This window comes from Siniperca chuatsi, linkage group LG15, assembly GCF_020085105.1.
Source record: "Siniperca chuatsi isolate FFG_IHB_CAS linkage group LG15, ASM2008510v1, whole genome shotgun sequence".
Lineage (NCBI taxonomy): Eukaryota > Metazoa > Chordata > Actinopteri > Centrarchiformes > Sinipercidae > Siniperca > Siniperca chuatsi.
The window spans coordinates 3,744,996-3,760,428 of NC_058056.1; the positions used below are offsets into that span (position 1 = coordinate 3,744,996).

Sequence of the window (15,433 nt, forward strand, 5' to 3'; positions counted from 1 at the left end):
CTATAGAGCATGTCTAGACTGTACTCTTTATAATATTAATTACAGAGAACCAACAAATCCCACCATGAGGGAATGCAAGGAAAAACTTCCTTTAAGAGGCAGAACCCTTGGACAGAACCAGACTCAATGGTGGGCCATGTTAGGTTTTGAGAGAGAGAAAGAGAGAGCGAGAGAGAGAGAGACAGAAAGGAGGGGGCACAATGCAAATACAAATATAATTTTTTAATTTTTTTTTAATAGTAGAATAGTAATTGTAGTGTAATATTAATAACTTAGTAATAATAGGAATGACAGCTATAGGAAAAATAATGTCAGTATTAGTAACAAAGCCAATAACAACTGTAGTAGCAGTTGTCGAGCAGAAACACAGTCCACCAGGCAGGCCACCTGCCGGGTGGAGCCACAGATCCAGTCTCTGTAGCTCCGGAGGTAGAAATACCTGCTGAAAGTGACAGAAGGAGAGAGGAGAGAAACAACAAAGCACAAAACTACGAGAGAGAGAGAAGATGTTGAGTTAGTAACATGCAGTAATGGGATAAAAATGCATACAGATGGAGAGAGAGAGAAGAAGGGAGGAAAGAGGTGCATCATGGGAAGTCTCCTGGCAGTCTAGGCCTATAGCAGCATAACTAAGGGATGGTTCAGGAATCACCCAAGCCAGCCCTAACTATAAGCTTTATCAAAGAGGAAAGTCTTAAGCCTACTCTCAAATGTGGAGATGATGTCTGCCTCCCGAACCCAAACTGGGATCTGATTCCACAGGAGAGGACCTTGATAGCTGAAGGCTCTGGCTCCCATTCTACTTTTGGAGACTCTAGGTACCACAAGTAACCCTGCATTCTGTGAGCGCAGTGTTCTATTGGGGTAATAATAATAATATGAGATATTTAAGATACAATGGTACCAGACCATTACGAGCTTTGTAGGTGAGGAGAAGGATTTTAAATTATATTCTGGATTAGAAGGGAGCCAGTGCAGAGAAGCTAATATTGGAAAAATATGATCTCTTTTCCTAGTTCTTGTCAGTACACGTGCTGCAGCATTCTGGATCAACTGGAGAGTCTTAAGGGAGGGACTTATTCGGGCAGCCTGATAATAAGGAATTGCAGTAGTCCAGCCTCGAGTAACAAATGCATGCACTAGGTTTTCGGCATCCTTTTGTGCCTTTTTTTTTTGCAATGTTATGTAGGTGAAAAAAGGCAGTCCCGTTTCTTTCATGTGGGAGTTAAAGGATGAATCCTGATCAAAGATAACTCTGAGGTTCTTTACGGTGCTGCCAATGGCCAGAAAAATGCCATCTAGAGTAACTATATCTTTAGATAATGTGTCTCAGAGGTGTTTGGGACCAAGTACGATAACTTCAGTTTTGTCAGAGTTTAACATCAGAAAGTTGCAGGTCATCCAGGTCTTTATGTCCTTAAGGCATGCTTGAAGTTTAGTTAACTGGTTAGTTTCATCTGGCTTGATCGATAGATATAATTGGGTATCATCTGCATAGCAATGAAAGTTTATGGAGTGTTTCCTAATAATATTGCCTAAAGGAAGCATATATAAGGTGAATAGAATCGGTCCAAGCACAGAACTTTGTGGAACTCCATGGCTAACTTTGGTGTGCACGGAGGACTCACCGTTAACATGTACAAACTGAGATCGATCTGATAGATAGGATTTAAACCAGCTTAGTGTGGCTCCTTTAATGCCAATTACATGTTCCAGTCTCTGTAATAGGATGTGACGGTCAATGGTGTCGAATAAAGCTCTAAGATCTAACAAGACAAGTACAGAGACAAGTCCATTGTCGGATGCAATTAAAAGGTCATTTGTAATTTTCACCAGTGCTGTCTCTGTGCTATGATGCACTCTAAATCCTGACTGAAAATGAATAGTGACTGCTTTCTCAAGCATCTTAGAGAGAAAGGGAAGGTTAGATATAGGTCTATAGTTGGCTAAAACCCCTGGATCAAGGGTGGGCATTTTAAGAAGCGGTTTAATTATAGCTACTTTAAAGGATTGTGGTACATAGCCTGTTAATAAAGACAGATTGATCATATCCAGTAAAGAGGTGCAACTAAGGGTAAAACTTTAAGCAGCCTAGTTGGAATGGGGTCTAAGAGACAGGTTGATGGCTTAGATGAATTAATCGTCGAAGTCAGCTGAAGAAGATCGACAGGAGCAAAGCGGCCAAAACACACATCAGGCTCTACAGCTGTTTCCAAGGTTCCTGTGTTTGAAGACAAGTCGGCACTGGTTGAAGGCACGACTTGATGAATTTTTTCTCTAATAGTTAAAATTTTATCATTAAAGAAGCTCATGAAGTCGTTACTACTGAGGGCTATAGGAATACATGGCTCAATAGAGTGTGATTCTCTCTCAGCGTGGCTACAGTGCTGAAACAAAACCTGGGGTTGTTTTTATTTTCCTCTATTAATGATGAGTAGTAAGCTGCTCTGGCATTACGTAGGGACTTTCTATATGTTTTAAGACTATCGTGCCAGACTAAATGAGATTCTTCCAGGTTGTTGGAACGCCATTTCCTTTCAAGTTTTCATGATGTTTGCTTTAATTTGTGGGTTTGGGGGTTATACCATTAAGCTAACCTTCTTTTTTTAATTATCTTCTTTTTTAGAGGAGCGATAGAATCGAGTGTCGTTCCCAGTGAACCTGTAGCAATATCAACTAGATGGTCAATTTGGGAGGGACTGCGATTTGCATAGGAGTCCTCTGTTATATTGTGACATAACACTGAATTAAATGCAGATGGAAGTGCTTCCTTAAATTTAGCTACAGCAATATAGATAGACATCTAGAGTAAGAATTTTTGCCTAATGGCGTGTAGTCCCGCAATAGCAGTTCAAAAGTTATTAAATAATGGTCCGATAAATTAGGATTCTGTGGAAAGACTATTAAATGTTCAATTTCAATGCCATATACCAGAACGAGGTCGAGGGTGTGGTTAAAACAGTGAGTGGCTTCAGTAGGTCACACTTTATTTTACAGTACACTAATAAGACGTAATAAGCCATACTTTCTATACTTAGACATTATTATACCAAATTATACTGTTAATTAGAAACCAGAGATAGGAGATCATAATACACAATAAGACACCATTTTACAAGATCATAGTTTAATTAAATCAAATAGCACTTTGAGTGGTCAGAAGACTAGAAAGGCGCTATACAAATACAGTCTATTTACCAAATAAACAATACCATATCAGATCCAAAATATGCTACAGTTAGACGCTATTCTACCCTTACTTCCAAATTATGCTATTAATACTATATTATACCGGCCTTTATAACATAGTGAGACAAAACGCAGAGAGCTCAGAGGACAATACATTTCTTTGGCCTTTATTTAACACAGTTTCACTTTCTTACAGGGTCATTTGTTGCTCATTAGAAGAAAACTGTATCATCAACTAAAGTTGAACCACATCAGGTCACATCTAGTTGCTAGCCTAGCCTGGATGTTCTCCGGAGTCCCGTGGAGTTTGTAGGTAGTAATGCATAGTAATACATGCTTCTTCGATGGACGCTCTACTCCCATGCCAGTTAAGACATCAGACGATTTAATGCTGTGTCACTATCTAACCCCAGTAACATTATGGAAGCTGCCAGGACATTACATCTTTCCCACTGTTAGATCTTATTAGACTTCCTTAGAGGCTAATACGTGACACATTACAACAGAACTGTACCGTTAACTAAAGTGAAATCCGTCTTTATTTCTCACTGTTAGATCTTATTAGACTTTCTTAGAGGCTAATATGTGACGCATTACAACAGACCTGTACCGTGAATTAAAGTGAAATCCATCTTTATTTCTCACTGTTAGATCTTATTAGACTTTCTTAGAGGCTAATATGCGACACATTACAACAGAACTGTACCGTGAACTAAAGTGAAATCATATATCTAACCCTAACCACACATTAAAGCTGTATTGGTGTAACAACAGGTCGCCGTTAATAGTTCTCTAGTTAATAGTAGCCTAAATAGTATTACTAGATGAACATGGATAACTTATGCACAGATTTGCATATTAGTACACAGGTTAAATAAACACATGTGTATTTTAACAAATGTACTCATTGATTGATTGTTTGTGTATTGCAGTTCGCTTGAGTCTGGTGCTTCACAGCGGGGACGCTGGGCTGTTCCACCTCGTCGTTCGCCTGTGAACGAGCAAATAATGTGCACTGATTTTCGACTCTATCAAAATATTTGGTAATTGAGGAGTATAATGTAAGACTCATGCTAAGCTAATTGTAATAGTAAATTGAAATCTGTCTGAGTCATGGACAAACTTACCTCTGCCTGTCCTCCTTCTCCCAGGGTGTTCGGCAAAATAATTCCCTGGGGGCTCGTACAACGACTATTAGTTCAGGGAGGGTAACAATAAGCGGGAAGTGGGTAGAGGGCAGTTTGCACACCCAAATATAAACCTAATAAATATCAATAAATATCATATATAATAACTAAATATATTCATACATACAGCACAACTTAACTACCCACTTCCCGCTTCTTGGAACTATTAATAGGTGTGCGACTATTATAAAGGCTATGTCCAATATAATATGGCATTAAATTTGTCTATACAGCCTGTGTTGTCTAATTAAGCTATCATAGGCCCATGTTGGAAGCATTAAATGTGGTTGAATGTGGTAAAGGTGTTTTTGCAACCTTTTAACCTAACCAGAGTTTTGTAAACATTCACTGTGGACCAGATTAAAAGAAAATGTACACCTAGAAGAAGCTGAGACATTGGGGACTCCCTCTGCTGGAAATATATGGTAATTGTCTACAGATGAATCAGCAGACATATAAAATAAAAGACTAGAGGAGAGGAAATGGTGATTAAAAGCTTCAACCATAGAAGATCTATCAGTAATATGACCAGATAGTTGTTTAACTTGAGATGGGAGCTGTGACCGTGATGAGTTTTTAAGAGATGCTATGGTGTTACAAAATCCAATCTCTGATGCAGGTGTCGGGACAGTGATCACTAACATCAAGGGGCAGGGTATTTGTGTGGTCTGTTAGTAAGTATGATATCAATTTATGTGGAGTTAAGAGAATTTTTTAAATTTGGTCTGGTGGGTTTGTCTATGAGCTGAAAAAGATTAAGTTCCAGGCACTGATCTTTTAATTTGTGAAAGACATCAGAGAGCCAATCTAGGTTAAGATCCCCCATTATTAACAACTCAGAGGAAGCATATAGTGACCATAGCTTTGCAATGTCCTCCAAAGCATCAAAATGTGCTGGGATGTTTCAAGTATAAGGTAGAACAGGGCAGATGAGTGGCCATAATAGACAGAGGAGGATAAATTAGATTTTTGAAGGAGACACACTTAGGTTGACTTCTATGCCTAGACGGCCAGATTTATAAATAACGGGAATGGTGTGTACAATTGACCGATTGTAGATGGTAGATGGTCTGTAGTGAGCAAATTTGCAGGGTTGTTAGAGAGTCCTGGCTCCTGAACAATGGAACAGATGCACAGGGAACCAATGTGACTGGTGCAAGGACCCTGGGAATGTCTATAGTATTGGTACTGCTCAGAGCGAGTGGACATCGTGGGATTGTTTTGGCTACTTGTTTTGGTTATTATCTACTGTACCTGTTACAATGATCAATACATCTTGGTTGCTTTCAGTTGTTACACTCCGCAACCAAGCCTGAGAGAAAGATCTGCAGAGAATACTCAGGGCTGAAAAAAATTACTCTATCATCTCAACATGTTTGGAAATCATGGAAATTAATCATTGAATCTATATTTTGACAGTTGAAAATGTGTACTTACTTGTATTACTTTTACAATATTCTGATAAAAAGACGTTAGAACCAAACATCAACCCAAAGATAAGGCACTAAAGGCAGGTAAAAACACAAATATAACATTATCTGTTATCAAGTATCAGGTGTCTATTAAAGAAACTAAATAGAATTTTAAGTAGAGTTATTGTGTTAACAATACAGCAGTTTATATAGCATTTCTAGTTCTTTTGTGAGACTTCTCTTATTAAGGAAATCCTGATGTCATGTGCAATTACCTCGATTGATATACATATATACAGTAAATAGCATTTGTATGTATATGAATAGCAATATACTGTATATTATGTATAATGTGTATATACATAGCATAATAGCATTCACATAGTTTTGCTTATTTTGTGTGGGGTTTTTTTTAACCCTGAATTAATTGTGTCCCCCCACTTAAATTACTTGAACATATCTTTCTTTGGCATGTGTGATTACTTGTCATATGTCTGTCCAAGGAGGCCAAACCTGAAAAAGGACACAGCTCTAGTAAAGTTGTTAGTCGAGTAAAAAAGTAAAAGGAATGAAGTTGTTCTTCTGTTGGGTGTTAAATGTGCCACTCTCCCCAAGTTAATCATTTACTGATCCACATGAACCCACAGTCCTGAAAGACAGACTGATACTCACACTGTCCTGTGTGTTCTCCTCTGCAGGCTGCTGTTTCGGGCTCTGCACAACACCTTACACCCTTCTGCTGTTCTGAAATCAGCTCAGATGGACAAAGTGGATTCAGAGAAGTACCGCAGGAGGATGCAGCGCTGGAACCTGAGCCAATCCTGAGTCAGCGGGCTGCCAGCATGTGCCGACAACCCCGGCCTGGAGCCCAGCACAGCTTCAGTGGTGTCCTGATCTCCCTATACACACACACAGACAGACTCAAAACAGTGTATGACCTGAAAGTTCAGAAAAAACTGTTGATGTTGACATGCTGGATTTAAGTGCATGTCACTGGCAGAATGGATTCTTTGGTGCAATAAAAAGCTATGTATGGATGTTCCCTTTCTGTTGCACTACTCCACTCCCCAGTTATTTATAGGTTTTGCTGACAGACTGCTCATTTGGCTACATGTTAACAGCCAAATAACTCTTGGTGAGACTAATTTGCTATAAAGAAAACCTTGTTTTAATTGAACATGTTCTACTTTCTGAATGAATCAGAATTGTGAGTATCTGTTGAAATATCTAAATAAGCATTTATGGGAACAGAAGCTGCGAAACATCATGTAAAATATTTAGACAATGATATTTTAAAGGAAATGTATGTATCATTTGAACATCAGGAAATCATCAGCTTTATTAATCTTCTGATTTTTGTCATAAAGGAATGAGACCAGCCTCTACTGGCCTTCAGTTTGTGCTACAGTTAAGATTGTGAGCCACCAGGCTAGATGTAGCAGGAAATCTGCACACCATCAAGACTACATTCACACTGCAGGTGAAAGTGACCAAATCAGATTATATTTCTTATATATGACTTTGTTTCTTTTTTTTCTCTTTACATTATTATTATTTTGATATTCATCATCACCCCATGCTGTGTAATGACACAGAGGTGTTCAATGGAAGGATAGTCAAAATTTTGGCACTCTTTCATAGTCACAAATTCATAGTCTCCTGCATGTGCGATGCAATTAGTCAAAGCAGTTTCATTGGTTTACTGTCAGATTAGTGTTACAGTTGTAATATTACATGTTATTATATATGGGTCATGAACAACTTAGTTCATTGCCATAATGGTTCATTTTGAAATAAATACCATAATAACAAAAATCATCATCTTAGATCTAGTAACCAGATTAAAACTAAATCAAGAAAAAATGTTGTTGGATCAACAAATCCCAGATGATTCCTAAACTAGTCCTTGTAGGAGCAGCCCACCTCATCTGAGATCTCTTAGAGAAGTCATCTTGTTAGATTTGTAATATGATAGTCAACCTCAAGAAGCACATTTACAGAAAACCCATATGCTTCTCCATAAAATAAAAAGTTCAAGTACATCAGAATTACAGGAAAACATCTAGCCTGAGAGTTTCTAGCCAGGGTTAGAGTCCCAGCTGACCCTGGCCAACCTGGATGCTACTTCATATTATTGTTTTGTTTGTTTTTCTTTTGATAGAAGATATTGTCTATATTCATGGTTTGTTAAAATTAGATTTGTTCCTATTACAGATATCTTCTGCTCTGAGTTTGATTCAGATACTCCAAGTACCCCTGACTGACTGTTCATTCATTTGCCATTTTATATCTCACGTTATCGCTCTATAAATCTATACTCTATATCTCTAAGTCTATACTTAACACACTGTACTGATTGGCTGAAGCCTCAGGAACCCTGTATCTCAAGTGATATCTAACTGGTTGGACCAAGAAGGTTGGAAGCAAGTTTCTGTCCCATGTAAAAGAGTCCAAATATTTGAACTCTTTTACATGGGCAGACTCATATTTACATATCCCACTGGCCTGAAAATGCCCCACACTACCCCAGAAGGAGCTGGAGGCCATGGCTGGTGACAAGGAAATCTGAAACTGCTTCGACAAGCCCTGTGTCCCACAAGATGTCCCACAGCAGCTGAACGAAGCAGGAAACACATGGTCAGAGTATGTATTATGTCTAATAAGAATTTTGAGTATTTTTGAAGACACTATTATACTGTATAACTGTACTGTATAAGTAAGCAGTAGCTACATCTGAGGAAACTGAGATCATGTCGTAGCCTACTTTTTTGGGGAATTTAGGGGTTTTAGCAGTGTGAGGGGAAGTCAGTTAAATAGGCTTTATAGGCTGATCCCAGTATTTTTCCTTATATATATAATGTAATATAATATATTTATATTTAACCTTACAAAACAAGCATGTAAATGTATTATATGAAACACATTTCAGATGTTAATCGCATGTGGAGCACCTCTTCATACATAATACATTCAAATGAAAGGCAATCGTGAATTTCAAATGTGGAATCTAAGACACCACATGTGAAAATATAAATTTGCATCTATTATCACATGTGCATGTGGATGAATTCACATATACACACATACTGGATATTTCACATTTTAAATGTAATATTTCACATGTGATGTGAAAATGTGAATTTCTACTATTTTTGTAAGGGTAAATTTGAGTAGGCCAACAAAAATAAAAAAAAAAAATTAGCCTTTAGGATTCTGAATATTATTTATGGCAGAGGGGAGAAGGCTTTGAAACAGCATTTGACCTTCATGTTGGGAAACAAAATATACAAAAATTTACAAAAGTCTACTGGAGTATTTACCAAAGTGTCCAAAACCACACTTCACCCAATCAGATTAATAAAAGAACTCCCTTCATTTATTAATGAAAATCTGTAGAGTATTATAAAATGTATTCCATACTTACTATTAACATTTGGTTTTTAAATACAAAACATTAAAAATCACACTTTTCCTCAGCCTTATGCAGCTTTATGCAGTGGAATCAGTCTTCTAGCCAGGTGACTCTATTTCTACCTGTGACATGGAAATTCAGACCTGTCATAAGCATGAGGGAAAGCACACCAATAGTGTACATACACTAATATAGTCTCAGTAAAGCTTATTTCCTCTTAGGCGTGTCTGACACAAGCTGACAGCTTTCACTTCTGTCTGGCTGCTGCACTTTTAGATTATCACTAAACCTTGAGGCAGTGACTGAATCCTGAGAGATGAGTTTCTACAGTGATGCGTCTACCGAAGACATGACTGACGAGTTAGAGACTTTGTGGTAAGACCATCTGGGACTATTAGCCTAATACTTTGATGTAAGGCTCTCTTCTGTTTTTCACTTGTCATAGAAGACGATACGCTGCTAGAAGCGAACGAGTCACGAGCCCCAAATGACATACTGTACTAGACTCCGTACCAAAATGATTTAATTCCTATTATTACTTAGGCTATTCACAAACACACTTTTTAGAACATATGTTAAAGGTACAAAACAGTAGCCTGTCTCGGCACAACCACCATTATATAATTCCCTGGCATTACAGTGCCATAAATTCTTAGCACTTCTCAATCGTTTCCAATTGTTTCGCGACTGCTTTGCAGAATATTTATAGGCTATCATTCAGCCAGAGCACTGAATGCCTCTTAAAATAGTTTTACTGTTTGCAGTTTCTATTGACTACATATACAAATATAATGTGCTAGAGTGAATTATCGGGAAATCGTTTTAACTTATGTTAAATCTGTCACAGTAACATTTCCCATAACACAGGCAGCGTTAAACTGATAAGTTCCTTGTCAGAAATGTTAAGAAGGTTCAGTGTGTAGCTGTTACACTACTAAAATCTTATTTGCAAATAGGTAATCCTGAAAGTAAAGTAAAAAAAAAAAAAAAATTCAAAAACGAATTTTATAAATAGACTACAATCACTGACCACTTTATCAGATAGGCCTATACCTTTAGCCTGTAGCCTAGACGCAACTCTTCATGGTCAGGCTCCAGACAGTTTGCAGTGTGGAATGTTGACTGATAAGTCTGTAGTTGCTTTTAAAATATGTACGGAAAGTATTTACAGTAGATAGTAATTTTTACTCCCATTGTATATTGTGTTACTTTTTCTATCTATGGCCATCAATGTTTTTTTTTACACATTCTCAGCAACTCTTAATGCAAATAATTAACTTTCACATCCCTTTACTAGTTTCCTTTGCATCTGTCTTACAGTCTGAGGTTTGTTTGATGGCCAAAATCATCCTAATTTCCTCTGAAAACCTCTCCAACGCCTGTTCTTCCACATTGTTTTAGGCAGCATCCAGGTGCATGTCAGACAAAAATACAGACACTTTCCTGCTAGGATTGGGCAATAAATCAATATTATAGTTAATCAATTCTAAGAGTTAGCCTATTGTATCACGACATTGAGCATATACCCCAGTATCATTTTGCAGAATTATTTTGTCCAAATTAATATTTCTGAGCAAACAGTAATTAAAAGCTTTTTCTAGAGCTTCATCAACGGAATTTGCTCAGTTGTCATGGAGAGTAGAGATTGGTACCAGTGTTATTTTTTCCAAAGTTTAAAATCTTTCAATCTCAGTGTGAAACTGATTAAGATCATTCCTCCACGTGTAATGTAATGCAGGTCTGTAACCACACATCACCTTTTAACTGTAAGTGGAGTCATTCATCAACATCCTTTTTTGGCCTAGTTAGCCTAAAGGCCCAGTCACACCAGAAAGTGGTGCACGTCTTCTATGTGGTTCTAGAGGCTTGGTGACATGATTACTCGCAGGGGTAATTGGTGAACTACTACCCTGGACTTACAGTAACCTGTTCCAACTTCACTGCTACAGAGCACTGTACGCCAAAATGACCAGACACAAGAACAGTTTCTACCCACAGGCCAGACTCTGATGAACAGTTAACACCAGTCACATAGTGTCAGGAACAATCCCTGTGCAATAACCCTGACACACAAACATCTATCCACTCTACCTGTAAATTATATATTGTCATTGTTTAAATACATTATATTGTTTTTTAACAATTAAATATCATCACTCAAACACAAATTTATGCATGCTGTGCATACTGTTTATACTGTCTTATCCACTTAACCTCATCAGGGCCAGCTCTAGCCATTTTGGTGCCCTAGGCGAGATTAGGATTTGGTGCCCCCTCCTACACACACACACACACACACACACACACACACGCTCACTAATGATAAAACAGCACACAGCATAATTTTATCATTATTATTATATTATATATAATCCAGTAGAGACCATATTTATTGATATGATATTTCAATGTCAATATAGTTTACTACGATGTGCTATAATGCCAAGTGGCTCAAGCCAGCCAGAAAGCTAATGCGTATGGTAACCATGATGATGGAACTCTATCTTTGATTGGCCACTTGCCTTAGTTATGACTTCCATCCAAACTAGTGAGGTTATGCTCCAAGAAATCGTGGTGCAACCAATTTTAGCAGTGGATTTAGTTACAAACTAACTAGTAGTTACTTAACCTCTAGTGTTGTTTTTACACCCTAACTTGGAAGAGAACTTACACATAGCTGGTACAACTCAGTGCAGAAATCTATGTTTTTATGGATATAGCGTTAGTCATTATCACTGATATTGGTGAGTATAATTTCAGCACAATGCCTTATGTTCTAGAAGGGAGCATTTATCCACAAAGCTACAGTAGCTACTGGCTTGCAATTCAGATTAAATATCCTTCAATCTGTATCTGAGTCTAGCAGCTATTGTAGCCAGAGATGGAAAGAGTACTAGAATATATACTCAAGTAAAAGTACTGTTACTTTAAAGACATTTTACTCAACTAAAAGTAAAAGTACTTGTATAAAAATGTACTTAGATAAAAGTAAAAAGTAAGTCAGTTAAAATGTACTCTGAGTAAACGTTATTGTGTTACATTTTGGAAATTATTAGTGATATGATGCTGCTGTTAAATTGAAGAACACCTTTAGCATACATTGCATTAAATGCCAATCCAACAAGACAACACTAGTGGAACAACATCATGGCCACCGAGCCCCTATGTACAAACCAACAATAAATTCCATTTGTAGAGACAGATTTTGCAGCCTGTGCATATCACTGATTATCAATTATAAATATCCTCTGTATAGCCTCACTACAATTAACCAGTAAAGAGAACAAAACTCAGACAATTAAACACAAATGACCAACAATAAATAAAAAGTGCTATGGACACTGCGGCGGGTACAACAAGCAATAGCGTAGGCTACAGACATTAAAGGGACAGTTCACCCCAAAATCAAAAATACATATTTTTACATATTCAGTTTTGACCTTTCAGAAAAAAAGGGGGCGTGGTCTATGTTGTGCAAATGAACGTTTTAACCTTTGCATGCCTTCTATTTTTATGCTAACTGTTGCATCACCACATCATGTTCTGTTTGGTCTTTCTCCTTTTTGCTGCCATTGTGTATTTATATGGCTGGCAAAGCAAATCTTACAGCTCAATTTTAATACCCACCATATTAGTTGTAAAATAAGTTTAATGAACTTCCCGACTAGCTTCATAAATGGTCATATTAAGCCTAGTTTGTGAAGTACACCTAATACTACTAAAAAGAAAATTGCAATAGCAAGGCCAACAATCCCCATTTAAATTTTTTTAAATATTTGTCTGACACTGTCCCAGACAGAGGTAAAAGTATCATTAACTTTAGTTGCAATTATCTTGGTGCCTTTCACTACATTTGACCCAAATGTTTCAAATTGCTCCTTTATTGGTATGTAAGTAAGATCATAGTAACTGGCCTCCCAGTTTTGATTAGGGATGCCACATGAAATGGTGAAATCAGAGGAGTTTGGGTGTGGCTAATTTTTCAGAATTGTTTATCTTCATCTCCTAAGTGGCACCAAGTGTCCTTTTGCCATTGGGCTTTTCCAAGGGTGTATGCATTGGGGACAAGGTATAAGAGGCCTTGTCATTGTAGAGCCATTTATTTAATGATTCAATGTAACACCATCACTCTTACTAATCCAGGGTTGGATCTTATGGATACCTTCCCACAAATAACTATTCCATTTTCTACTCTGTGGAGGGGAAATACTTATGGAGTAATACTTCTCCAGCACATGAAAATCTTTTCCTAAACATCTTCAGGTCGCTCATCAGGGACTCCTGAAAACAAATGTGAATATTTTCCCACTTTTTTTTTACAATTCAAGTTAAAATTATATCTTTCACTAAACTGGGTAAAATCTTTTCCTCATGAGTATAAGCCCAATTATAATTATATCCCCACTGTCCCTTTTTCCAGCTATATATTGAGAGCACTGCCTTCATGTAATAAGTGTGTATATTACTTATATCTATCCCTAGATTAAAGGTGTGTTCATCAGTAATACAAATGAATAATTTCATTTCATTTGATAGCATGGTGGGGTAATTTCTTACTACCTGTACTGCATCATCTTCATAAAGGTTGTTATAATTTGTCTATTAGTTGTGTTTCCGTGAATGCAATTAGAATAGTTTGTCCAATGACTCCCTGTTTCTTAGCAGTAATTGTCCAGCGTGATATTTGTTTGGCTAAATATTCAAAATCATTTACAGGGAAATACATGTATTCTATTTCTCATGTTATGGTTTTGTTATTTATTTTCTATTGAAGGGTGAACCATTCTCCTATTTTACTATTGTGAAACCATTGTGCATCCGAGTGATGATTTGGCTAATGCTGCAAGGCCTTTGGCTGTCCAATTTTGACAAATAGGGAAATAGCTACTTGTGACATAGACACACAAATTTCAGTTTTAGGACAAGTATAAAAAGTAGACATGGAGTTACTGTGCTTTTCTGATTTAACAACTAACCCCACAGAATTAACCAGCAAAAATTTAGCTAATTATACATGTCCCAAGTAGCCATTTCCCAAGTCTGTGTGTTGTTTGCGTCCCATGTAGCTATTATACGGAGACTTAAAACATCTAGGGTGACACCGAAATTCTCAAAACCTGAATAAAACCAGCCCTAATGTTAGTAGGTTAAGTTTAAAATCAGAGGATGTTATTCTAAGAGAGGCTTAACAAAAAGTATTGCTAAAGTTAACTGTTATGGATTATAACAGCCTTAGTATCACACATGAAATGCCTATAGGCGTTAGCCTAGCGTTAGCTTTAGCTTAATTAGCTTAACACTAGAACCGCCAGAAGTCGCAGTATGCCTAAAACCAGCAGCTGTTAGAATGCATTGATTTTGTGATTATTTCTGCTACGCGTTGCTCAAACACACTTTGCGCAGACATTCAGCACCTTGGGTGTGCCCTTCCCACAAATAGCATCCCAGCACATCAGGCATTTGCAGAATGTTTTCTTGTGTTTGCATTCCGCCTTCACAGGTGCAGAACAGCGCAGTGAGAAAATTACCGCAAGTCCATACGCGGTGGCTCTTTTGATGCCATCCACTCCGTGCTGTTGTAGTTATATTCTAAAAAGTCTGAATTTAAATGCAGCATACAATTTAGAAAAAAACGATTGATTATTGCAGTGTTTTTATAGGACTGCATGATAATAATAATAACAATGAAGAATCATAATCTAAGGTGTTATTCTTGCTTGTTTGTTTCAGACTGGCATCCATCCAAACAATTACGCATACAAAAATATTTAATGAAAAGAAGCAATTTGTATCAATTCCAAATTTCAAAGTAGATTTTTACCCAACAAAAAAATCTATAATGACCACTTTTGGTAAACAATAGGCCTACACTGCGGTCGAAAACTCATACTCTCCGCAGGTCAAAAAACACATAATGAGGGAGCCGCACACCACCTGAAGGGACTGCAAAACACACCTGTGTCAGAGGGACAGACTACTTTAGACTAAGTTCATTTCATAAATGTTTATAGGCTACATTTGATAACATTAGAATAATAGTTTTGCCTCACTTTTCACAAAAGCTCTGGATCGCTGTCAAATGATGACCCGTCAATCAACCCAGGACACCTCTCCTTCACTCAATGCATAGAGCAAGTCTAATGCCTGTTTTGCGTTCATAACTGTCTTTCTCTTATCCAAATTGAAGGTTAGCCTATGACTTGACACAGCTCTATCACTCACGGTAGTAGACA

At 37.4% G+C, this 15,433-nt stretch overlaps 2 protein-coding genes across 6 annotated transcripts in view; both read left to right on the top strand.

The window, feature by feature from the left end:
- The window catches only part of atp10d (ATPase phospholipid transporting 10D), a 93,393-nt gene extending 86,225 nt beyond the window's left edge, over window positions 1–7,168 (top strand). For all 3 annotated transcript variants that reach the window (XM_044166372.1, XM_044166370.1, XM_044166371.1), the window contains one exon: window positions 6,487–7,168. In XM_044166372.1, the coding sequence (XP_044022307.1) occupies window positions 6,487–6,613 (127 nt within the window). In that variant the 3' untranslated portion in view covers window positions 6,614–7,168. The remainder of the gene's footprint in view (window positions 1–6,486) is intronic.
- A 293-nt stretch (window positions 7,169–7,461) lies between these two features.
- Window positions 7,462–15,433, top strand: part of dapp1 (dual adaptor of phosphotyrosine and 3-phosphoinositides) — a 28,533-nt gene continuing 20,561 nt past the window's right edge. Inside the window, exons 1-2 of one of the 3 annotated variants that reach the window (XM_044166386.1) lie at window positions 7,462–8,431; window positions 9,477–9,575. In XM_044166386.1, coding sequence (XP_044022321.1) covers window positions 9,517–9,575 — 59 coding nt within the window. In that variant the 5' untranslated portion in view covers window positions 7,462–8,431; window positions 9,477–9,516. Of the gene's footprint in view, window positions 8,432–9,419; window positions 9,576–15,433 lie in introns of those variants that run through there. The other 2 variants (XR_006374534.1, XM_044166387.1) reach the window with 2 other exon arrangements.